Source organism: Lolium perenne, chromosome 2, assembly GCF_019359855.2.
Source record: "Lolium perenne isolate Kyuss_39 chromosome 2, Kyuss_2.0, whole genome shotgun sequence".
Classification (NCBI taxonomy): Eukaryota; Viridiplantae; Streptophyta; class Magnoliopsida; order Poales; family Poaceae; genus Lolium; species Lolium perenne.
This window is the reverse complement of record NC_067245.2, coordinates 72,710,671-72,735,311: the sequence shown is the minus strand read 5'-3', so window position 1 is coordinate 72,735,311 and position 24,641 is coordinate 72,710,671. Positions and strand designations below refer to the sequence as shown.

The following is a 24,641-nucleotide window of genomic DNA, read 5'->3' as shown; positions in this document are numbered from 1 at the left end:
GCGCCGCACTACACTCCTCCGCCAACAACCTTCACGTGGCCTTCATCTCCTACTGGTTCGATAAACCTTGGTTTCTTACCGAGGGAAACTTGCTGCTGTACGCATCACACCTTCCACTTGGGGTTCCCAACGGGCGTGTGCTTTACGCGTCAACAAGGCCCATTGGAATTAATCCCGGGGATTTTCCTGAAAGTTGAGTTTCTACACAAAAACGAGACATCAGGGCAATTGTGCTGAAAAAAGCATTAGTCCGTGTTAGTTGTATCCAAAATACACAAATTAGAGGCAAACAATAGCAAAAGTATTTGGGAAAGTAGATACGTTTTGGACGTATCATGGATTCATCTCAATGGATTCATATTATATTATTGTCAATGAATTCATCTTAAATGGCTTCACCTTATATGACACCGCGACTCCGTCAACTTCTTCCGACGTCACGACCAATGCTCGGGGGCTTGACAGCGACTTTGCTTTGGGTCACAATGCGACACGTCGTCTAAGCAACAATCATGATGTTACCCAGCAACGCTCGGGGGCTCGGCTATTTTTTCATCAACAATTTGGTGCCATCTATTTTCGCTATTTGGTGGTTTCTACTTCGGCTTGACTTCTTCGTTGCAATCCAAGGCTTCATCGACTTAGATGCACGACATTTCTCCGTTAACTCCATCGTACCTAATGAGCTAAGTATTTCCTTTGATTTACACAAAGTTGATTATCATTTACTTTCGCCGCACACGACACTTGGGGGCTGCGCTGTATAGATTCATTCTACATCTCAGATCGACAGAGAAGAACCGCGCCTAGGAAAATCTACCTCAACGAAAAAAAATATTCCTCAAGGAGCAACCCGAATAAATTTTCTTCAATGAGGAACTTGAGGAAATCTTCTTCAGGGAGGATCCTATTGTGAAGTGTATATGTGGATTGCCTAGCCCTTTCCATCAGTTCGGACTTTTGGTTCAAGTGGCTAGTGCATGAAACTTAACATGGTATCAGAGCCCCAGGTCTCGAGTTCAAATCCTGGTTTTCGCAATTAAGCCTAAAAATTGCTGTTGCCCCCCTCTTTAGCCACCGCTGATGCCCTGTTTCGGTGTGCTCTTCTTCTTTCACGTGTTGACTTTCTCTTCTCCCGTCACACGCGAGTGGGAGTATTGTGAAGTGTATATGTGGATTGCCTAGCCCTTTCCATTAGTTCGGACTTTTGGTTCAAGTGGCTAGTGCATGAAACTTAACAGATCCGACGAAATCTTCTTCAGGGAGGACCCGACGAAATTTGTTGCTTTGGTGGGATTTGAGCGTGAGGGATTTTAACACCTTTGGTGTTCTTGCTTTGCATCATTGCATAGTTTTGAGCTCTCCACCACGATTAGTTCGAGTGAGAGACCGTGAGCTTGTTACTGTTTGAGCTCTCCACCAATTTGTTGCTTTGGTGGGATTTGAGAGAGAAGCTTTTGAGCACTTTTATTGGTGTTCTTACTTTGCATCCTTGCATAGAGTTGAGCTCTCCATTATGATTAGTTCGAGTGAGAGACCGCGAGCTTGTTACTCTTGCAGCGGTGAACTACTAGTTGGCTTGGCGGTTGGTTCTCCGGTGACCTCTTCGTGGAAGATTGTGAAGAGGCTCGGGCTTCTCCTTCATAGAGCTTGTGAAGTGGTTGTGGAGCTTGCCATCTCCGGAGTGGAGGAAAAACTAGCCATAAGAGAAATGCATTTGTCCTTCGTGGAATTGGTTTGGAGAAGAAGGTGAACCTTCATGGCATTCACGAGACCTTCGTGGTAGCCCAACATCTCTCCAACGTGACGTACCTCACTTCGTGTGGGGAGGGGGGGGGGGGGGAGGGGAGACACGAGAATACATCTTCGTCTTTGCGTGCCTCAGTTATCTCTATACTCGAGTTATTTTTCTTGTGATAACCATCGTGCTTGAAGTACTTATATCTTGCTATCACTTGTGTTACATATATCTTGCACCTATTTTGCTTAGCTTTAGTTGTAGTTGTTACACTTAGTTGAGCCTACCATGTTTAGGTTCTGTGCTTGTAAAATAAACGTTAGTTTAATTCCGCATTCTTACAAGCCAAATCCATAATCGTTTTTAAAACGCCTATTCACCCCCTCTAGGTGACATCTCATCATTTTAATCGTTTATACTCCATCCGATTCATATTAATTGACTCAACTTTATTTAGATATGGATGTATCTAGATGAATTTGTTAACTATATACAACCATATCTTGACAAAGTTGAGTCAATTAATATTAATCAGAGGGAGTAATAAAAAATTTAGTGTGTAACTTTCCCACTATTTACCCTCAAAAGATCACAAAGATGATTGAAGTTACAATTGATCAAAAGATTCACTAATTGGATAATATTATCTTTAATAAATCATCACTAACACTAGTTTTTAATTCAAGGCACATACACTGATTTCAGCAACAAGATGGTAGACCAGGCATGAAAAACACCCCAATTTTTTAAAATAAAGGAATGCACAAACTAATCTTGAATAAAAAGTTAGTCTGCAACATCATGCACATGAATAATTTCGAGAAAAAATTGATAAAGGAGATAAATGAAGAGTATTTTTATGGGAGTGGAACCAACCGAATCAAATAGTTTTCGAAGGAAAAGCGATTTTGGCCTAGATTCCAAGCGTCGGCAAACGGTGAGGATACTGAGCCTTGTCGTTCGGGCTCCATATCGACACACTCAGCCTCAAGGTATGTAACTTAAAACTCTAGGTTGTAGACAACAACAATTTTTTTCTGACTCCACATTTTGTTACGTAATCTCAAACACGATAAAACCAACTTGCTAGCACCCATTGCATCACAAACTTGGTATATGGCATCCCAGTTCAACCATAGAGCAACATAACCTTGCAACATGTCTTAAACCCTCTCCCTAGAACAATAGGGATATTCGCACCAGAACGACGACCTGAGACCTCAAGTAGTTGAGATTGGTATTCAGGTACAAGAGTTTTAACACTGATCATTACATGATAATAACTAGTTTTTCCCTACACTAGTTAAACTGGCTTGAAGAAGAAGGTGAGCCTTGGTTGCATCACGAAGTTAAATCTAGTTGCGGAAACTCGTCTAGATGCAGTTTTTTTCAGTGTAAAAAGAGCTCAAAAATTGGAGTGAGAAAAATCCCGAGCTAGACAGACACCTAGGATGCGCCAGTGGTGTTCCCTGTCACCCACCCTGCGGTCAATCATGCCATGGTGTTGAGATTGAGATGGTACCCGGCCGCCTACCTGTACCCATCAATGGCCAATCATACCATCCATCCCGGTCTTGCATCGAGCTTGTTCCCAGTCCCCAGCTCAGCACAGCAGCGCGCCGCAGGAGCAGGGATCGGTAGATGGGAATGGGGCTCGAGTCGAATGTCACACACAGGAAGTAGCCGCGATGGAAAAAAAACCCTCTACCACGGGAATAATCAGACGGGGCAAAGGCGACAGGGACACGAAAACCCGGGAAACCGTCCGAACCCAACACTCCCATCGGACCAAACCAAACCAAACCAAACCCACCCCTCTCCCGAGCGGAGCCGCATCTCCCTCTCCCCAAACCCTACCCATATGTATTATTAAACCCATCCCGAGTCTCCCTCTTCCTCTCTCCACCCTCTCCTCCACATTCCCGCCGCCTCCCCCCCCCCGCCCCCGTAAACCCTAGCCGCCGCCGCCGCGCCGCCGCCCAGGCCCGCGCTCGATCCCATGGCGTCCGCCGAGGACCAGGCCGCCGCCGCCGCGCTGCTGGGCGGCGACCCGGCCGCCTTCGACGCGCTGCTCTCCACCCTCATGTCCGCCTCCAACGCCGACCGCGCCGCCGCCGAGGCCGCCTTCCACCGCCTCCGCGGCTCCCACCCGGAGCCCCTCGCGCTGCGCCTCGCCTCCTCCGTCTCCACCCCCGCCACCCCCGCCGAGCTCCGCGCCATGGCGGCCGTCCTCCTCCGCAAGCTCCTCTCCCCCACCCCCTCCTCCTCCGACTCCTCCTCCCCCACCCCACCACCCCCGCTCTGGCCCCTCCTCTCCCCATCCGGCCAGAACGCGCTCAAGGCGCACCTCCTCACCGCGCTCCAGTCCGACCCGCCCAAGCCCATCGCCAAGAAGGTCTGCGACGCGGTCTCCGAGCTCGCGGCCCTCCTCCTCCCCGAGAACACCTGGGCCGAGCTGCTGCCCTTCCTCTTCCAGGCCGCCTCCACCCCGGACGCCCCCAACCTCCAGGAATCCGCGCTCCTCATCTTCGCGCGCCTCGCCGACTACATCGCCGAGTCCCTCCTCGACCACCTCATGACCATCCACAACCTCCTCGCCGCCGCCCTCGCCCACCCCACCTCCCCCGACGTCCGCATCGCCTCCCTCAGCGCCGCCGTCAACCTCGTCCAGTGCCTGCCCACCAACGCCGACCGCGACAAGATGCAGGACCTCCTCCCCGCCATGATGCGCGCCCTCACCGACTGCCTCAACTCCTCCCAGGAGGCCTCCGCGCAGGAGGCCCTCGAACTCCTCGTCGAGCTCGCCGGCGCCGAGCCCAGGTTCCTGCGGCGCCAGATCGCCGATGTCGCAGGAGCCATGCTGCAAATAGCAGAAGCCTCGCAGCTCGAGGATGGGACTAGGCACATGGCCGTCGAATTCGTCATCACTCTCGCTGAGGCCAGGGAGCGCGCGCCGGGGATGATGCGCCGCCTACCGCAGTTTGTCGGCAGGCTCTTCCAGGTGCTCATGCAGATGCTGCTTGATGTCGAGGATGATGCTGCCTGGCACACTGCCGAAACCGAGGATGAAGATGCCGGTGAAGGGAACAACTACGGAGTCGCGCAGGAGTGCCTTGACCGCCTCGCCATTGCCATTGGTGGGAATGCTGTCGTGCCCATCGCATCTGAGCTGCTCCCGCAGTACCTTTCTGCTCCCGAGTGGCAGAAGCACCACGCAGCGCTCATCACCCTTGCGCAGATTGCAGAAGGATGTGCAAAGGTTTGCAGCCTCTAATAACTTTGTCCTTCTCTTTTTACTTCAATTCATCGTTGAAGTCGGAGGCATATTCATTATTCGATATAATTATCCCATACATGAACCCTAGGGAACGAGATAACTTCCTCACTGCCTGCTGTTTGTTGCTCTCAGGTTATGCTTAAGAATTTGGAGCAGGTGGTTTCAATGATATTGAATGGATTCCAACACCCCCATCCTCGTGTCCGGTGGGCTGCAATCAACGCCATCGGTCAGCTGTCTACAGATTTGGGCCCAGACTTGCAGGTTCAGTACCACCAGAAGGTGCTGCCTGCATTGGCCAATGCCATGGATGATTTTCAGAATCCACGGGTGCAGGCAAGTATTGAAATATTAGCATCATCAAGCTTAATCACTTGATGTCACACCCTTCAACTCCAAAATCCTTGTTTTTATTTATAACGAGTTTTAAATTGTTTTTGAGTGCTTATGTCCTGAGATCGTTTCAGCAGATCTTTCCATTGATAGAATTTAGTGTGTTCTGTACATGCTGAACTGAAATGTTGAAACTAGATAGGAGACATATTTCCTTCCACATGCAGACATTCTTCATCCATTAGATAAAGAATTCAATCTAATATAATTTAGTGTGTTCTGTACATGCTAAACTGAAATGTTAAAACTAGATACGAGACATATTTCCTTCGACATGCAGACATTCTTCATCCATTAGATAAAGAATTAAATCTATCTGTGCTATAGTTATACCTAACTAGGTATTTCGTTATCTTTGTAGAAATAAGTGAACCACAACACTTTTTTTTTGTATTCTCTAGATATTTCTGCTATCTGTTGTACATTAGACAACTGGACATTTTACTTTCTGAAATGTTGTTATCAAGTCTATGAATATAGGCGGTCTTCTATGAGAAGTGTCTTACACAACTATCTTGATGTATGCTCTTAACCTGTAATTAAGCTGATTCAAACTTAGTTTTCTGGATTTCACATAAAATTTTAAAATTTGTTCCTATCCAATGTTTGCCTGGTTGGCTGGCCCCTTTGTGTCCCATCATGATTATGTCAATACCTGCTTCTGTTTGCTCTGATTTTTCCCCATGAGTAACCTTACTCCACAACAGGGAAACTGTTTCTTAGGTACACCAGAAAAAATGTTCAGCATTAGGAAAGCATGCATACAATACTGACATACTAACTCCGCTATTTAATTGTTTACCATGCTTTTGAAACTGATGCTGTTTTAATGTTTTATCACTTTTTCTGATTTTTTCTGTCCTTTTGTTATAGTTTAATAATTTGTGACCCTATGTGTAATATGCATATTAGTTATTAACTAGTATTCTTATATTGATTTATTCGGTTTACCATTTTTCTTGACAGGCACATGCTGCGTCTGCTATCTTGAATTTCAGTGAGAATTGCACGCCCGAAATTCTGACACCATACCTGGATGGAATTGTTGGCAAATTACTTGTTCTTCTTCAGGTATGCATTTAAGTTGCCTAGATATGTGTCAGTAGAAGATGTTCTAACCTTTTCATGTTATTTTTCAGAATGGTAAGCAAATGGTGCAAGAGGGAGCATTGACAGCTTTAGCATCAGTAGCTGATTCATCGCAGGTAATTGTTCTTGTGGAAGTCAACAGCTATGTTCAATAACCTGCAATGTGCTGTAACAGTTTCATGATTTCTAATTAGCTGATCGTGATGACTTCATAACATTATACGATACACTTTGTCTTCCAGGATCACTTCAAGAAATATTATGATGCTGTTATGCCGTATCTGAAAGCTATTTTAATGAATGCAACCGACAAGTCTAATAGGATGCTCCGTGCCAAGTCTATGGAATGTATAAGTCTTGTTGGAATGGCTGTAGGCAAGGACAAATTTAGGGATGATGCCAAACAGGTTAGCATCCCCCATCTCATAATTTTGCAATGGACATTTATATCCTACTAGAACTCCTGTCAGTCAATTTCTGTGAATCCGTTTCAGTGCTCACCTGTTTTTCTCTTTGCATAAGAAATGGATGAACTGATTTATATTGGCAGAACAATACTTATTATTCTTTGAGTTTGTCTTATTCTATCCTTTCCATGTGTATTATTGGTATTCCCTCCGTCCACAAATAAGTGACTCAGATTTGTCTAGATTCGCATGTATCTAAAAAGCGTCTAGATACATGCTTTGTAACTTATATCTGATTGTTTTATAACTGCACTTCTGACTTCCATCCAGGATGGCTGTATTTTGTTTTCGAGACATTTTTCCTGATGTACCTAATAATTTGTAGGTCATGGAAGTACTTATGGCTTTGCAAGGAACTCCAATGGAAACTGATGATCCGATAACCAGCTACATGTTGCAGGTATGCTTCAGAGCCTGAAAATTGAGTATACTTGCATTATAATTTTTTTATAACCATCTTCCTGCATGTGACAACAGGCTTGGGCCAGGCTATGCAAATGTCTTGGACAGGATTTTCTTCCTTACATGAGTGTTGTTATGCCACCACTGCTTCAGTCTGCTCAGCTGAAGCCCGATGTCACAATCACATCAGCTGAATCAGATGATGAAATAGAATCAGATGATGATGACAGGTTCGTGTCACCTTTTAAGATTTTTTTTGTAAAATCCTTGGAACAATAATTGGTCCCCTCAATCCTCGAAACCTCCATGTAGACTACTGATGTGCTTGGTTCACTCTTCTGGATAAGAGTAACACGCTATATTCAACCTCACATTGAATACTACTGGCAAAAGCCTTCCCAAAAAATGAATAGTACATGCAAATTGTTGTTCTCCTTTTGTCTAGTATAGTGTACAGCTCTAGGCTTAACTGTTTTATCCCACTATTTGGTATTTGTTTATATCCCCGTATCCACATAGTCCACATGAACTACCTTGTGGTTATGACTGATATGCCCCTGCCCCGTTTGTGTTGGGTAGTAGTGCTTTTGACTGCATGTAATTTTGCAATAGCACCACTGAAGTTTTATATTTCATACAGCATTGAAACGATCACACTTGGTGATAAAAGAATAGGAATCCGAACTAGTGTGCTGGAAGAGAAAGCAACAGCTTGCAACATGCTTTGTTGCTATGCTGATGAGCTGAAGGAGGGGTTCTTCCCATGGATCGACCAGGTTTATTATCCTGTTCAGTAATCAATTTTCTGTTTTAACTTCTGATTACCAGCGTGTGTGATTGGAATGAATTTCCATTTAGGTTGCTCCTACATTAGTCCCTTTGCTTAAGTTTTACTTTCATGAAGAAGTGAGAAGAGCTGCTGTTGCAGGTATATTCATGATCTACAATTATTTGTAATGTAGATTTTGTGTATACCTTACTAACATTTTTTTGCAACAATTATGCAGCTATGCCTGAACTGTTACGTTCGGCAAAATTGGCTGTTGAGAAGGGGCAGGCTCAAGGACGTGATGAATCTTACGTCAAACAATTATCTGATTTCATAATTCCCGCCCTCGTTGAAGCGCTGCACAAGGTTGTTGCAGAACCTTTGTCCCTAACGTTGGTAATTTATTTCACACATTGCCTCAATGCTAACAGCTTGCATCAATCTACCATACAGGAGCCAGAAACTGAAATGTGCTCATCCATGCTGGATTCACTAAATGAGTGTATGCAGGTTTGTGCTGTTTATGTTGTATACAATACTCAGCGATCTGTCTGGCTGCATGACTTGAGTCAGGTGTCAATTTTGGCGGGAGTATTTTTAGGTCCTAGATTCCAATTACAAACACTTGAGTTGAATCACTATGGGCAACCATCCTTTCATTCTGTATGGATTATATTGCGTTTGAGGGAACCAAAATTTTGATCTTATCCCAGCAACTCTGTGGACTAGTGGAGTCACCTTACAATGTTAGAGACTATCTTTAGGTCCTAGATTCTAACTAGTAACCATGTATGTGAAAAGCACGCCCCGTCTAATGCACATTGCATGGGAGTTGGGTTTTTACATACGGATGGAGGCTATTTTTAAAATAATACTTTTTAAAATTTAATTTCATAAATAATACTCCCTCCGGTTCATATTAATTGACTCTAAAATGGATGTATCTAGACATATTTTAGTTCTAGATACATCCATATTGAAGTCAATTAATATGAATCGGAGGGAGTACGTGTTTCGGAAAAATTTCAAAAAAAATATGACCTCGGCTTTGATAAAATCGACTGCCCCTTATCAGCCTCGCAGAAAAAGTCACTTTTTGGCTTACGCAACCAACTAGGGCTTATTGGCTTTGGCCAGGCCGATAAGGGCCAGTTGGTTTCCTCCAGGCCAAGGTTGTATTTCCTCCGATCCATATTATTTGATGTTAAAGTGGATGTATCTACAACTAAAATATGTCTAGATATATCTATATTAGCATTAAGTAATATGAATCGGAGGGAGTATTATTTTTGTAAATTTTTCAAAGCGCGTATTGTTTCTGAAATTAAATTTTAAAAAGTATTGTCTAAATTTTTTAGCCAGATGGAGTAATTCCGAACTGATGGAATTAATTGATAACTAAATATGGGATAACTAATTGAAGCATATCCAAATTAGTAGTGTTGTGATGTCTGACATCACTGGAGCAACTTGGGCTGCTTTATTGAAGTAGTTTGATCTCTAGGATCCTCTGGTTCTGCCACAACTCGTGCTTTATATTGCATAGATATGTAGGAACAGTTGAGTTTAAATCAGTTTGGATAACCACCCTTACATTCTATATAATTATTGTACTGTTGTGGGAACAAACTTTTTGGTTATCTAAACTGATTTAAACAGGGCGAGTCACACTACGTATAAATGACAGTCAGATGATTCACATCTTGTAGACTCCATTGGCTTACAGATTTCCTCACACTGTATAATTATTAGGCAAAAGTTGTTAGTGATGGTAATTACCATGAAGTTGCTACGTTCATAAGACAAGCTTCTTACTACAAGCCAATGCACCCTTTGTATAAAAGTATGAAGACATCACCCTATGCGGAGTAGTGTATAGCAAGAAGATTAATATCTTGTAGACTTCATTGACTTTAGATTTTCCTCACATTGTATAATTATGTGAAAGTTGTTAGTGATAGTAATTACCATGAAGTTGCTACTTGCATAAGAGAAGCTTTATTACTACAAGCCAATGCACCCTTCATATAAAAGTATGAAGTCATCACCCTAAGCGGAGTAGTGTATAGCAAGAGATTATTTATTTTCCTTATTTATTACATTCACAGTAGTTTTTTGCTGAAGCTTGAATGATCGGTGTGTCTTTCATGAATGAAAACATTGATTTATTCTCGCTGACTCATTTTTTTTAATGGATCAACCACTTGGGCTATCATCTATACCAAGTTACTCAATTATCTATTTTGTATGGCACACTGTTAACCGCCGACATCTAGAGAGTTTGCTTGATCAGATTTCTCACTGAACTTTCTTCCGAACAGATTTCGGGTCGTCTTCTTGATGAGAATCAAGTAAGAGCGATTTCAGATGAGATTAAGAATGTTATTATCGCCAGTGCAACCAGGAGAAGAGACAGGTCGGAGAGAACAAAAGCAGAAGATTTTGATGCGGACGAAGGAGAACTACTCAAAGAAGAGAATGAACAGGAGGAGGAAGTGTTTGATCAGGTTATATTTCTTGACATGTTCTGGAATTGCCTCTCTCTCCTACAAGTTCATCTTTGAATTAATATTCTCTATTTTTGTACGTTCAGGTTGGCGAATGCCTAGGAACTTTGATTAAAACCTTTAAAGCTTCTTTCTTGCCGTTCTTTGATGAGCTTTCTGTGTACGTTACACCGATGTTGGTAAGTCGACTGAATCCTGCCTTGTTTGTGCATGCGTATTGTGTTGTGGACACACATATGTTTTTGTTAAGTTGCAATTCTTGTTAGAAGTTTTATTTAACTAAATTAGCTAGAGAATATGTTTAAGGTCACACAGAAGTAGGGATCAAATATTGTGTTGATATATTTTTTCATATTCTTGGCTGGTTTTTGTTTCATTCTTTTGGGGAAGAATTGTTTAAGAGGGCCACATGCTTTTCTGCAATTGAACTTTCCATTTCTGAAAATCTTAGAACTAAGGTGGCAACTAAATTAGTATGTAAAACATTTTTTTAGCTTCGATGTAAACAATTACTTGTAATCTTGCAGTTTGCCTACCCCTCTCCTTGGTCACTTCATTTACAATTTACATGCTGTCAAAGAATTATGGTTATGGCCATTGTGTTGTATCAGGCCTATTTCTGTCCGGATGTCTCCATTAATATCTTGGTATCCTATTTAAGTGTTTTATTTCATCTTTAATTTCTAGGGAAAGGATAAGACAGCTGAGGAGAGAAGGATAGCTATCTGCATATTTGATGACATTGCAGAGCAATGTCGTGAGTCCGCTCTGAAGTACGTTTCTTTACATTAGTTATGTGTAAACTGTGTTTTAATTATAACTAACCATGTCCTTTTGCCTGAGCAGGTATTATGATACCTATGTTCCGTTCCTTTTGGAAGCATCCAATGATGACAATTCAGATGTTCGGCAGGTCTATTTATGTTCTCATTATGCCTTAGTTATTTGTCCCATTTGATGTTTTTTCAAACGTGGCACTGATGCAGTGACAAAATGTTTGTTGTTTTAGGCTGCTGTTTATGGCCTGGGAGTGTGTGCTGAGTTTGGTGGTCTTACTTTCCGTCCTCTAGTTGGAGGTAAGTTCGGGATCTTGTGGCTCTACAGTTATGCATGCCTTTTGAAGTCGACCCATCAATATTAATATAATAATGCTTTTAAATTCAGAGGCCCTGTCAAAGTTGAACAACCTTATCAGACATCCAGAAGCACAACATCCTGATAATATTATGGCATATGACAATGCTGTTTCTGCGCTTGGAAAAATATGTCAGTTCCATCGTGATGGTATTGATGGGGCTCAGGTATATGCTTAAATCTCACTTCCACTGAAGAGACTCAACATTCTGGCCCCTTTGATTCGTAGGATAGGATTTAAAAATTCTGGCATGTGAAAAATGCTGGAACTTAATACCATGACAGGTGAAATCGTACAGGACGGCACAGGAATCTGTAATAAAAATTGTTTTGTTGCGTCGAAGGAACAAAGCCTAGAAATTTTAGGAGGGATCTGGTTTCTTGCCATAGTTGTCTTTAGGACAAAGGAATTTCTTTGGTGTTGGGAGTCAATGGGAAACCACCTTTGAAAATTGCATGCTAAGTAGATAGATTATTAAGACCTTTGAAAATTGCATGCTAAGTAGATAGATTATAGAAAATATCCTATGATTTGATCTTCCCAAACGAAACAAGCTCCCTTGAAAATTTCCTAGGGAATGGAATCCTCCAAAATTCCTGTGCATTTCTTTTGGACCAGAGAGGCCCCAAGGTTCTCTGCTATTATTTTGCAATAGTGGATGCACATACCATGCACAAGAGCATGTGGGTTGTCAATTGAATTGAATGCAAGAGAATACTGTTGCGTTTTTAAATTCAAAGTTAGAAGTTTTAATTCTGAGGGAAGTCTTGTTATGGAGTTCAAAGTTGTAGCTGAATAGAGCTAACCTCTGCCTTTTCTGTTGTACTAGATCTTTTATGGTCTTAAGTCTAAACTGAGTATATATTGTTCTCAGGTCATTCCAGCATGGCTTAGTTGCTTGCCTATTAAAGATGACAAGATTGAAGCAAAAGTTGTACATGATCAGCTTTGTTCGATGGTGGAGAGGTATGTGCTCTCTTATCTTTTAGCATCACAGCAACATTTGTGTCTTTTTTAAGTTTATATAACCTGCTTTTTTGTGTTCAGATCGGACACACAAGTTCTTGGACCTCATAGTCAGTATCTTCCTAAAATAGTTTCTATATTTGCTGAGGTAATTTCCAGACTTTTGTGCTTTTGCTCATATTGCTGAATGAAACAGTGACAATTAAACAGATGTCTGTTTTGATGTGTGAATTTGTGCAGTAGTGGTTTATTTTTGCTAGCAGTTCATTTTGATATATTTGAACTTAGTTTTCTAAGAATACTTGCAAATGATTTTGAATTTTGGTTTTATATGCAGGTTCTGTGCAATGGAAAGGAGCTTGCAACAGATGAAACAACCAACCGGATGATCAATGTTTTGAAGCGATTTCAGCAGACATTGCCACCTGATTTTCTTGCCTCAACATTTTCCACCTTGCAACCACAGCAGCAGCTTATGCTACAGTCCATCTTATCCACATAGTTTCTCTTTTTGGTCCTGGCTGCAAGGGTCGGGCTTGCTTTTCTTTATATGATTTGTCAGTCTTACTGTCAACCATTTTTTTGTGTGGAATCCTTTTCTGGGGGAGTTCATTTGTGAATGCGTTTGTCGCGTCAAGGAATTGGTGGTCGCCATTTCATATGGTTTTGATGTAGAGTGTATATGATCTTGTATTGAAACATGATTTTGGGATGTGCTGCGTCAAAGATGTAAGGGAAATGGCGAAATTTGTTGTCGGTTGAGTTGAAAACAATGGTGCATCAGTTTTGCTAATGATTATTATGTTGTGATGTTTGCCCTTTGTTGTGCATTGGTGTTGATGGGTGCATAATGCTATGTCAGCTCTTGGTTGCTACCTTAAACTTTGTATTAACATGTATCCATGCGGCCAGCTTATTGTGTGTGTTTTCCTTGTGTCTGGTACAAATCAATGCCAGGTCGCATAATTGATAATTCGACACTGTTTCTACCAGTTCTGTTTTCCAAAGTAAAATACCAAACCTAATAACGTGTTCTGGAGACCTTCAGTGTTCTACGAGACTTTCATTATCAATTAAACTTAAAATAATTTGTCAAGAGCGAGTTTGGTTTCTTGCAAACCTTTTTCTTAGCGCCGCTGATGCAAAAAATTGGGTGTTTGCTTGTCAACCGGGTTGGGCGATCTTGGCTGCCACAAATCTTAAAGCACCCTCGGTATGGGCTTGCGAGGCACACTTGAATTGAGTGTTGACGCTAGTACATGTGCTGGTAGGTGCAAAGCGAGGGAAGACGTCCGTGGGTAAAGCCACCCTCGGTACAGACCCACAAGGCTCACTTGAATAATCGAGCGTTCTCGCTGTGATAGGTGGGGGAAAGAGAGGGAAGCTGTGCGTGCGCTGGCTGCCTGGCTCATAGCAGGAGCTAGAAAATTGGCTCCGAGAGTTTGGGGTAAAATGTATCCACAGTATCTAATTATTCGGTCATCACCATTGGTGAAAAGAAAATTCATCCTAACTTATCCTCCAAGGAAAGGAAACGACTGCGATTTAGATTTACGCCACTGGCTGCTTTGACTTCGTAGATCTCCGGCACCGGCTCCATCACTCTCTTGTCTCCCCTAGCGACAGCGGTGGGCCTCACAGATCTGCAGGACCGGCAAGCCCTCATTGTCTCCACTATACCTGGGCATTTCTCGGGTCAAACCGAACAAAGCCACATGCATAAAACCTAGACCCAAGCCCGGACCAACTGTCGGGTAAAAAAATCAGGCCCATGCTTATATTTGCCAAAGGAAAAGCCCACCAGGCCTCAGGCCGGGCCTTTTTTCCCTAATTCAGAGAAACCCCAGGCCCAACCTAGCTGTCGGGCTCAATATTCAGCCCCATGCACGACTCGCAGGTATGGTTGGGTAGGGCTTGGCCCATGATTTTTGGGTTGGGCATTGCTGCCCATTCCTAGCTCTAGTCTCCACCACACTCTTTTCTTCGCCGTCTCCGGCTCCGGCAGCATGTGCCATCTTCAGCCAAGGCTATAAGCACCTATAAGCCCCCTCTCCTCCCCTACCGTTAGCTCGTTACTTTCAACTTGTGGCCGAATTCGCTCTTACTTATGTACATCGACTTAATTAGGATGGATAGATGAAACTTTTCGTTCTGATATGTGTGATTTTGGTCTGGATGCTTTTGATCCGCCAGAGAGGGATTCGTCATGTTGCTAGGTCCGCCAGCACATCACATATGGTCCAATGTTTGAACGCAACGGAGATAGGATGAAAAATCTGAACTACATCTACTAGCAACGTTCCTTCATGTTCTTGGACATAACTAGAGATTTCAAGTGATCCACAACAGATGGAGGAGATCGACTGAGACAATATAGATGTAATTCAAGCAAGTCTTGTATGCTATTTGGAAGCTGAGAGGAGAGATGATCAAGCCGCCATATGCTCATACTCCCTAAAGATCAAAGATAGATACCGATGGCTTCCATGTTTCAAGGTGAGCAACTCCAACTTGTAATCCATGACAAGACTTTATTGCTCTAACACCTAACAATTTGTTCATGTTCATGTTATGATTGTGTTAGGGGCAATTGATGGTACTCATGTGACTGCTAGAGTGCCTGGCGATTCTTATGCTTACAGATCGAGGAAGCACTACACCAGCCAAAATATGCTTGTGGCTGTTGACTTTGATATGAGGTTCACATATGTGTTAGCTGGATGGGAAGAATCAACCCATGATGCAACAATTACGACTAACAATTTGGAGAGACCTAATGTCCTCAAAACCCTAGAGGTTAATTTCTACCTTGATAATGCTAGATAAGCTTGCTGCCCTCGTATTCTTCCACCCTTCAGTCCAATAAGGTACCATCTCAATGAGTTCTGTGCAAGGCACTACCCAAAAAATACCAAGTAACAATCTCAAACACACAAGCCTTAGAGTGACGATCGAGAGGGCTTTCACTGGTTTGAAGAACATGTTCAATATCCTTGTTTAAAAGCCATTCCATCCTTTCTCCACCCAAGTTAAGCTAGTTCTAGCATGTTGCACTCTGCATGCACAACTCGATCTTACGGTGGGGTCTTGATGAGTTCTCCCGGATGAGGACGACATGATGCTGGACATGGTGTCAGTCTCAATGGTAGTCACGCGTGGAGGAACAAGAGGCGGGAGTGAGCTGATGCTAGGTGGGATGCTATAGGCACGGCCAAGCGCCAAGCTCTGAAGAGGAAGAAGTGAAGAAGTGAGAAGATTGCCATGCCATCCTATTCTATGAAGTACCTATATTTGTGTGTATAACTAGAACTTGTTAATAGCCCGGTAGTACCCTGGTGAACTCCTATTTGGGGACCGGCAAGCCCTCATCATCTCCACTATACCTGGGTATTTCTCGGGTCAAACCGAACAAAGCCAGATGCATAAAACCTAGACCCAAGCCCGGACCAACTGTCGGGTAAAAAAATAGGCCCATGCTTATATTTGCCAAAGGAAAAGCCCACCAGGCCTCAGGCCGGGCCATTTTTCCCTAATTCAGAGAAAACCCAGGCCCAACCTAGCTGCCGGGCTCAATATTCAGCCCCATGCACGACTCGCAGGTATGGTTGGGTAGGGCTTGGCCCATGATTTTTGGGTTGGGAATTGCTGCCCATTCCTAGCTCTAGTCTCCACCACACTCTTTTCTTCGCCGTCTCCGGCTCCGGCAGCATGTGCCATCTTCAGCCAAGGCTATAAGCACCTATAAGCCCCCTCTCCTCCCCTACCGTTAGCTCGTTACTTTCAACTTGTGGCCGAATTCGCTCTTACTTATGTACATCGACTTAATTAGGATGGATAGATGAAACTTTTCGTTCTGATATGTGTGATTTTGGTCTGGATGCTTTTGATCCGCCAGAGAGGGATTCGTCATGTTGCTAGGTCCGCCAGCACATCACATATGGTCCAATGTTTGAACGCAACGGAGATAGGATGAAAAATCTGAACTACATCTACTAGCAACGTTCCTTCATGTTCTTGGACATAACTAGAGATTTCAAGTGATCCACAACAGATGGAGGAGATCGACTGAGACAATATAGATGTAATTCAAGCAAGTCTTGTATGCTATTTGGAAGCTGAGAGGAGAGATGATCAAGCCGCCATATGCTCATACTCCCTAAAGATCAAAGATAGATACCGATGGCTTCCATGTTTCAAGGTGAGCAACTCCAACTTGTAATCCATGACAAGACTTTATTGCTCTAACACCTAACAATTTGTTCATGTTCATGTTATGATTGTGTTAGGGGCAATTGATGGTACTCATGTGACTGCTAGAGTGCCCAGAAGCGATTCTTATGCTTACAGATCGAGGAAGCACTACACCAGCCAAAATATGCTTGTGGCTGTTGATTTTGATATGAGGTTCACATATGTGTTAGCTGGATGGGAAGAATCAACCCATGATGCAACAATTACGACTAACAATTTGGAGAGACCTAATGTCCTCAAAATCCTAGAGGTTAATTTCTACCTTGATAATGCTAGATAAGCTTGCTGCCCTCGTATTCTTCCACCCTTCAGGCCAATAAGGTACCATCTCAATGAGTTCTCTGCAAGGCACTACCCAAAAAATGCCAAGTAACAATCTCAAACACACAAGCCTTAGAGTGACGATCGAGAGGGCTTTCACTGGTTTGAAGAACATGTTCAATATCCTTGTTTAAAAGCCATTCCATCCTTTCTCCACCCAAGTTAAGCTAGTTCTAGCATGTTGCATTCTGCATGCACAACTCGATCTTACGGTGGGGTCTTGATGAGTTCTCCCGGATGAGGACGACATGATGCTGGACATGGTGTCAATCTCAATGGTAGTCACGCGTGGAGGAACAAGAGGCGGGAGTGAGCTGATGCTAGGTGGGATGCTATAGGCACGGCCAAGCGCCAAACTCTGAAGAGGAAGAAGTGAAGAAGTGAGAAGATTGCCATGCCATCCTATTCTATGAAGTACCTATATTTGTGTGTATAACTAGAACTTGTTAATAGCCCGGTAGTACCCTGGTGAACTCCTATTTGATAGTAGCTATGTAACATCTTGACGAACTACTATTTTCTAGTAGTTAGGGCTAAACGCCCTTAATTTAGTGGTGCATGTTAGTTTGATATGTTGCTTGTTAGTTTATAGTACTGCGTGGTAAGGTCACCACTTGCCAGAAGTGGTTAGCACAACACTAGACACTATGCAACCAAACAAATTGAATTTCCATCTTTCTAGCCAAAGTCCAGCTTTATTAGCAGCCAAACAAAATGCACAAACAAGCTAAAATAAATTAATGATACCAAACTAGATGTATAAAATGACTTTATACTTGATCCAGTAAATCATGAGTCAAGAGAGAAGACCTCCCTATATGCAGAAAGGATGAGAGCAACCAAAGTTGCCCTTTGGCCACCCATCGAAGGAGAACGCATCTCCGATTCTGACGCAGACCATCAAAGGGGAGAAAGCCCAAGCTCCAGTCGATTTGGGTAGACACTTCCTAAACAAATAAAGCAGCAAGCGTCATTCAAAAAAAAAAAAAAAAAAGCAGCAAGCAAATTTCAGATGCATGCACCAAAGGAGAAGAGAGGAATATACAAAAAAGAACCAAACGTACCTTTCAGATAATCTTTTCTGTATCAGGACTTGACATCATAAACTGCATTTGAATTGTTCCTCAGAGAGGATAAGCACCCAGAGCACGCGACTGGAATATCTCCATCTCCTCCGAGTTCATGGCGGCTCCCAACACAGGACAAATCTGAATCGAATCTGCACCAATAGATGCGAGAAGATGCCTCTCTTGACGTTTGTGCTTCACAAAAAGTGGTCTTTTGTCTTGTTTTGGGCGAGTAGTCTGCGGGGCTCGACAAGGGATCGCACCTTGACAGCGATAAAGAAAGCATCTGCGCTGCTTATAAAACAACGGCCATTAGGATGGACCTCTTTGGAGCCATCTCTGAGTCTATATAAAAAGGAATTAGTTATTAGTACTCCCACAGTGAGTGCACTAGTCTTAATGCTCAATCAACAGGAGAAAATAAAATATGGTAACGTGGGAGCTGACAACTTGACAAAACTCACCTTTTCGATTGATGAGGTTAGCACGACTTTAAAAATGGAGAGGGTGCGTCATTTTTGCTCACGACAGAAATGCAAGTTTATTTATGGGTACACCAGAAAAGGACTTGTTCCATTAGACTAGCAGTGCCGTCCCTTTAGCTGCTGAGGTTGGAGAAGAGCTTTGTCATCAAGGTTGTTTCAGTCTTAACCATCTTGTGTTTTTATTATACTCTCTCAGGTAAACTGAAATATAATTACTTCAAGGACACGACTAACAATGGCGCCTTCTCCATCACGGGCGGTCATTCGCCACTTGGCGAGCGCAGAGGTACTTTCTCTTCCTCAGATTTCTAGTGGGTTTTATTTCCAGATTTCCTCTTTTCGAGAATCACCTTGTTGTTAGGAAATTTATTATATAAAATGTGGTGCATAGTGCACGTAGTAAAAAAAGACGTTTGCTCCGGTGAAATCCCCTTATTCCAAAGTTAGACAAACTCAGACACAAAAACGGTTGATACCCCTTCATAATTAAAGGCATATGTTTTTTTAGAAACTAACCGGGTATACGTCGGCATGCAGCCTTGTACAGACCCGTATGCCTCAACTTATTTGTACGAATATGTACCATACGTATAGATAGGGTACACCATTGTCGGCTCATCGGCGGCGACTTACCCGGTGGTCATGGCCGGGGGGGGGGGGTTCGGAAAGCATGTGCTTGCCGGCCACGAGGCACTGCGAGACGGTGCAGGCCTGCACGAGCCTCGGCGGCAGTGCAGTGGTGCGACGTGTCTTAACACTGGCCGAACTGTCTGTCTCGAGGAGGCTAGCCGAACTATCTGGCTCCCTTTTAGCAATCTTGCTGGACACCGGCCAACTGTCTTCTAAACAGTATATGTATACCCGTACATTAGTATAGTGGGCTTGGATATGGGTTTAGGAGGGTTCACAGTTAAGTACTTAATCAATTAGCTAATTACCCAAGAACCAAAATAAGTTTAGGAGGAAGGGACTGGAGCAAGCATCGTAATAAAAATGTGCATCAGCCAAATGCAGTGCAACTTAAGTAAGTGCAAACGCAAGAGCAGGGAAATGGAAGGTCATGGACTCATGGTCATCCAAACACGATCAAATGTACTACACGGGAGGAGCATGGAAAACGTAGTGCAGCAAGAGGCAGGATAAACCATGCACTCATGGCAGCACATCGAACGCAGTACATCGAAAGGCACTGTAAAACGGGCGCTCATGACAGGATATCAAATCAGAGTGTAGCGGAAGGCAGGCTAAACACAGTGCATAACATCCAAAGTTCCAAACACAGTGCGTAACATGGGCAACACATGCCAAAACATAACGGCTCCCTTTGGTAGCCTGGGCCAATATTTTACATCACTGCGCTAGTGGAAAAAAAACACGCTTTTGAGATGGGCCATGAGCCAGAAAAACCATATTGTTTCGTCGTCTAGGCTGCTCATTTTTGCACCGGGTAAGGAAGCGGAGTTCCCATTGTTTGGTTTCTCACATGTTTTTTCTAGCCTCACCTATATAAAAGGGATTTCTATTTTCATGCCCTCGGTTTCTTAGTTGTGCTCAGTTTTTCCCAGCTCCTTAATTTTTCCTCAGTTTTCCCCAAGACCTTGTTTGAAACCATCATAGATGCTGTAACGGCCGGTTGCCCGATGGTTGACCGTTATCTTCTGACTAGTGGGGCCACGTAGAGCCCGCAAAGACACGTCAGACCATCCATCTTTGTTTGACCGTAAGCATCGCTGTATCCCTGACCAAAACGCGCACGAGTGGGGCTTCGGTATATCGAATGACAAGTGGGCCATGGCGCTGATACAAGGGGCAATACACGGGTAGGAATAGACTTTTAAACGGAGCTCTACAGCGATGGCACGGAGGAGGTGGCCTGCGGGGTGCCGAGATGAGATCGACGTCCACAAAGAACTGCATGAGGCGAGACCAGACGCATTAGATAGATATGAACTAGACGCGTTTAACCATGCAAAGAAGAGAAGAAATGGTCGACGACATCTTTGACTACCTCAAAACTTTGACTGACAGTGTCCGACACGAACGCGAGCAATGTAGAGAAAACTAGTGTCTCTCCTTTCTGGCGTGTATAGATGGGTGCTAGAAGAGTGTGGTGGCGAAGGGAAAGACCTCGCGGTGGTCTGTGGCGTCGAGCATAGCGGGGCGGCGTGGCCGTGCCCACATCGGCGTGGATGCATGTTCGGCATTGGCATCAGCATGTACGTTCGGCATTGGCCTCGGAGGTATCTCTGGTGTGTCAGTGATCGAATGAGGGGACGGGATTGAGGGTGCATCCTGACGGTGACCTAGCAGTGGCGGCGAGCATAGCCGTTCTGACCATGCCGATATCGGCATCGGCAAAGTTTGGAGACTGTGGTGCTCGAATCAAGGAGGGATTTGTTTCTTGTACGCTAAAAGTGATTTGAAACAAGTTTCGTGTTGAAGGTTAGGTAACGAAAGTTTGTAACTAAGCCCAAAATTATACTAGCGCCATGATAAGGTTCTTTTTGATAGAGCTATACGGTTGGGCAAACTTTTTTGACACTTTTTAGATAGGGTTCCTTGTTGTTACACGTATGGCATCATGTATGGCAAATTTGGGGTCATTTGGAGATGTTCGAAAAAATCACTTTGTTTAAACGCATGCCGTTTCGTCTCACTGAAACCAGCTTTTCTAACAAGGTGATTTATTCTACCTTCTCTAAATGACCTCAAATTTCATACAGCTGATCTTCTATACATAGATAGATAGATTGTTTCGTTTTTATATTTTTCGAACTTTTTATTTCCCTTTATAATAACCAATTGATTTTCAGGTCAAAACCTCAAAAACAGCATCATGTATGGCATCATTTTCGCCATAAATTTCAAATTTTGTGAAACTTTCCCTTTTAGATATTCCTTGTTGTTATAGATATGGCATAATGTATGCCAAATTTGGTTAGGTCTCACTGAAACCAGCTTTTGTAACAAGTTAGGATTTTTTGACCTTCTCAAAAGGGATTTTTTTCTACCTTCTCTAAATGACCTCAAAAATCATACAGACGATCTTCTATACAAAGATAGGTAGATTGTTTCGTTTTTACATTTTTTTGAACTTTTATTTCCCTTTATAATACCCATTTGTTTTCAGGTCAAAACCTCGAAACTTAACATAACTAGATGGTGAACCCTTCCAAACTTCAAATACACAGATAGACAGATTGGTTCGTTTACCATTTTTACCGTGAATAGTAATGGCTACAAGAAATCGGTGATGGTTTATCATTTTTTGCGTGAAAAGTAATGGATACAACAAATCGGTGATGGTTTATCATTTTTTTCGTGAAAATTAATGGCTACAACAAATCGGTGATGGTTTATCATTTTTTGCGTGAAAATTAATGGCTACAACAAATTGGTGATGGTTTATCATTTTTTTCGTGAAAATTAATGGCTACAATAAATCGGTGATGGTTTATTATTTTTTGCGTGAAATTAATGGCTACAACAAATCGGTGATGGTTTATCATTTTTTGCATGAAAAGTAATGCCTAAAAGAGTTTATAATTTTTAGCACGTGAAAATGAATACAGAAAACCGCCCTTTAGCATACTTAGAGAGTGGAAGGTAACCGCCGACAGAGAGAGAGAGGGGTTATCCTGCCCGTTAGATCATACGATCAACGGTCGGCGGACACGATCCGCGTGACATGGGCTAGACCAATCAGGGCAATGTTGCACGTGTGAGAGAATTTGTGGAGGGAGAGGGCAAAACTGAGTAGTATCAAGAAACCAAGGGCACCTATGTAATAAACAGACTAAGGGATTCAAATATGAGATTTAAAAAATAGAAAATGCGTGTTTTGTACAATAAAACCCATATTGGCCTATCTCAAACTATTTGCAATACAAATATACATGAGTGTGAGAATTGTGGCCTCATTCAGACAAAGTACGTTCTGGGGAAAGCTGTTTTGGGAAGGGCTTATTGTGGAAAACCATGCACCTTCATAGCTACTAGGTGATTTGAGAAGGCCTTTGAGAAGTGGCAATTTGTGGTAAAACTTGATTTATCTATGATTTATCTATGTTTTGAGAACTAGCAATTTGTGGTAAAGACTCCATGAGTATGTGCCACTATTTTTCGGAATTTTTTGCACATTAAATGACTCATTTAACTAGTTAATCCCATTTGTTGACTGTCTGTTGACCAGCTACTTGAGGGTAAAACTGAGCATATTGCACTAGCCAGTATTAGCACTCAAGGGGAAAACTGAGCACACAAAAAATGCTAGTATAATACTCGAGGTTATACCTGAGTATATCTAAATTTCCAGGGTTAGACTCGAGGACGCGTGTTGCGGTGCAGAAATGGAAGACGTGCAATTGTTGACGCGTAGACGCCGGTCACGGTGCAGAAGTCGAAGACGTGCAATCGTGGACGCGTGTCGCATTGCAGAAGTCCAAGACGTGCAGACGTGCAACGGTGGACGCGTAGGACGCGGGTCGCATTAACCACCCCTTGCCTTTATAGACGCCTCCTCCCACTATCTCTGTCACTCTCACTCGCCTACGCAACGCCGCCTCTCTCACGTCCCATCATCTTCTCCAAAGCAAAAAACCCTCTCCCTCTCCCTCTCCTCTACCGGCGAGATGGACAAGGAGAATGCCAATCCCATCGTCCACGGCGCCGTCGGCTCCAAGCGCGACGCCTCCCTCTTCGACGCCGTCCCCTCAACGGACGTCGCCGCCTCCTCCGCCGGTGCATCGGAGGTTGCTGCCGCCGGTGGCGCTCAGATCCCGCCGGGATGGGACCCCTACGAGGAGGTGCCGTACGTCCCGCCCCCGAACCCCTACGACACCTCCATGGAGGACCCATGGAACGAGGTAACTACGGTTTGCTTCCTTTTTTGTTCCCCATTCCTTTTTGAACCCTATTTTTGTTGGTGTAGATGGATCTGTAGATGGATGAGTATTGGGCTAATATTTGCGCCGATTTTATTCCATTTTGCTTTGATCCCTCCTTGATTTCGTTTAAGATTTGGGGTTCGGCCGTTCGGTTAATTTATGCAAGTAATAATGGGATCTCATATCAACCGTTTAATTTTGCAAATAGTCTGGAATGTGTTGAAGTTCAGATCTGGAATCTGTTTCTTTGCCTATGATGAATCGGTGGGCACAGATTTTTATAGGGAGGGTTCAGCGAACCATTTCTGTGTACAAATCTGTTGTGCATGAGTTTTGGTTCGCTTACACCGTCCCTGTAGACATATAATCGTGTCCACTCTAACTGAGGCTGCCTCTGTTTTTCCTAACTTTGTTATCATGCACGTTAGTCATCGTTGCAACTCATTCACTAATAGTTCCCGTTTGATATGGATCAGCTGTCTGGCAGCGACGTCGGCAGCGACGACGAGCACCATGACATCAAGACTCGCCAGGTGCTGCGGAGGCTGCAGGTCGGCCAGTACGTCTCCTACTTCGCCAAGGGTGTCTACAGGTGCCCCTTCTGCACTAGGAGGCTCGGCGGCACTGACTTCAACTGCGTCCTCACGCATGCCGAGAACATCGGCAACACCAACCCCAAGGTCGGCGCGTCGGTGAACCCCCACTCCTTCCGCGCCAAGCACATGGCGCTCGGCATGCACCTCCGCAGCATCCAGCGGGTGGAGATCTCCGCCGGGCGCATGCCTCCGCTCAAGCCCAAGGCTCCCAAGGGGAGCAACAAGTGGAGGCAGAGGCAGATGGGGTAGGCGGAGTCCTGGACGTGTGCTGCTGCTGTGTCAACACCCGGAT

At 43.7% G+C, this 24,641-nt stretch overlaps 1 protein-coding gene across 1 annotated transcript; it reads left to right on the top strand.

Annotated features, from left to right (window-relative positions):
• Positions 1-3,669: 3,669 nt before the first annotated feature.
• Positions 3,670-13,553, top strand: LOC127332939 (uncharacterized). The gene is made up of 20 exons (XM_051359260.2): positions 3,670-4,997; positions 5,148-5,351; positions 6,375-6,479; positions 6,548-6,613; positions 6,740-6,904; positions 7,290-7,364; positions 7,442-7,596; positions 8,007-8,142; positions 8,225-8,294; positions 8,374-8,501; positions 8,589-8,645; positions 10,457-10,642; positions 10,729-10,821; positions 11,330-11,415; positions 11,489-11,555; positions 11,652-11,718; positions 11,807-11,943; positions 12,652-12,743; positions 12,825-12,891; positions 13,081-13,553. Exons 1-20 carry the CDS (start codon positions 3,738-3,740, stop codon positions 13,243-13,245), a joined length of 3,381 nt encoding a protein of 1,126 aa, XP_051215220.1. The 5' UTR covers positions 3,670-3,737; the 3' UTR covers positions 13,246-13,553.
• The last annotated feature ends 11,088 nt before the right edge of the window (positions 13,554-24,641 follow it).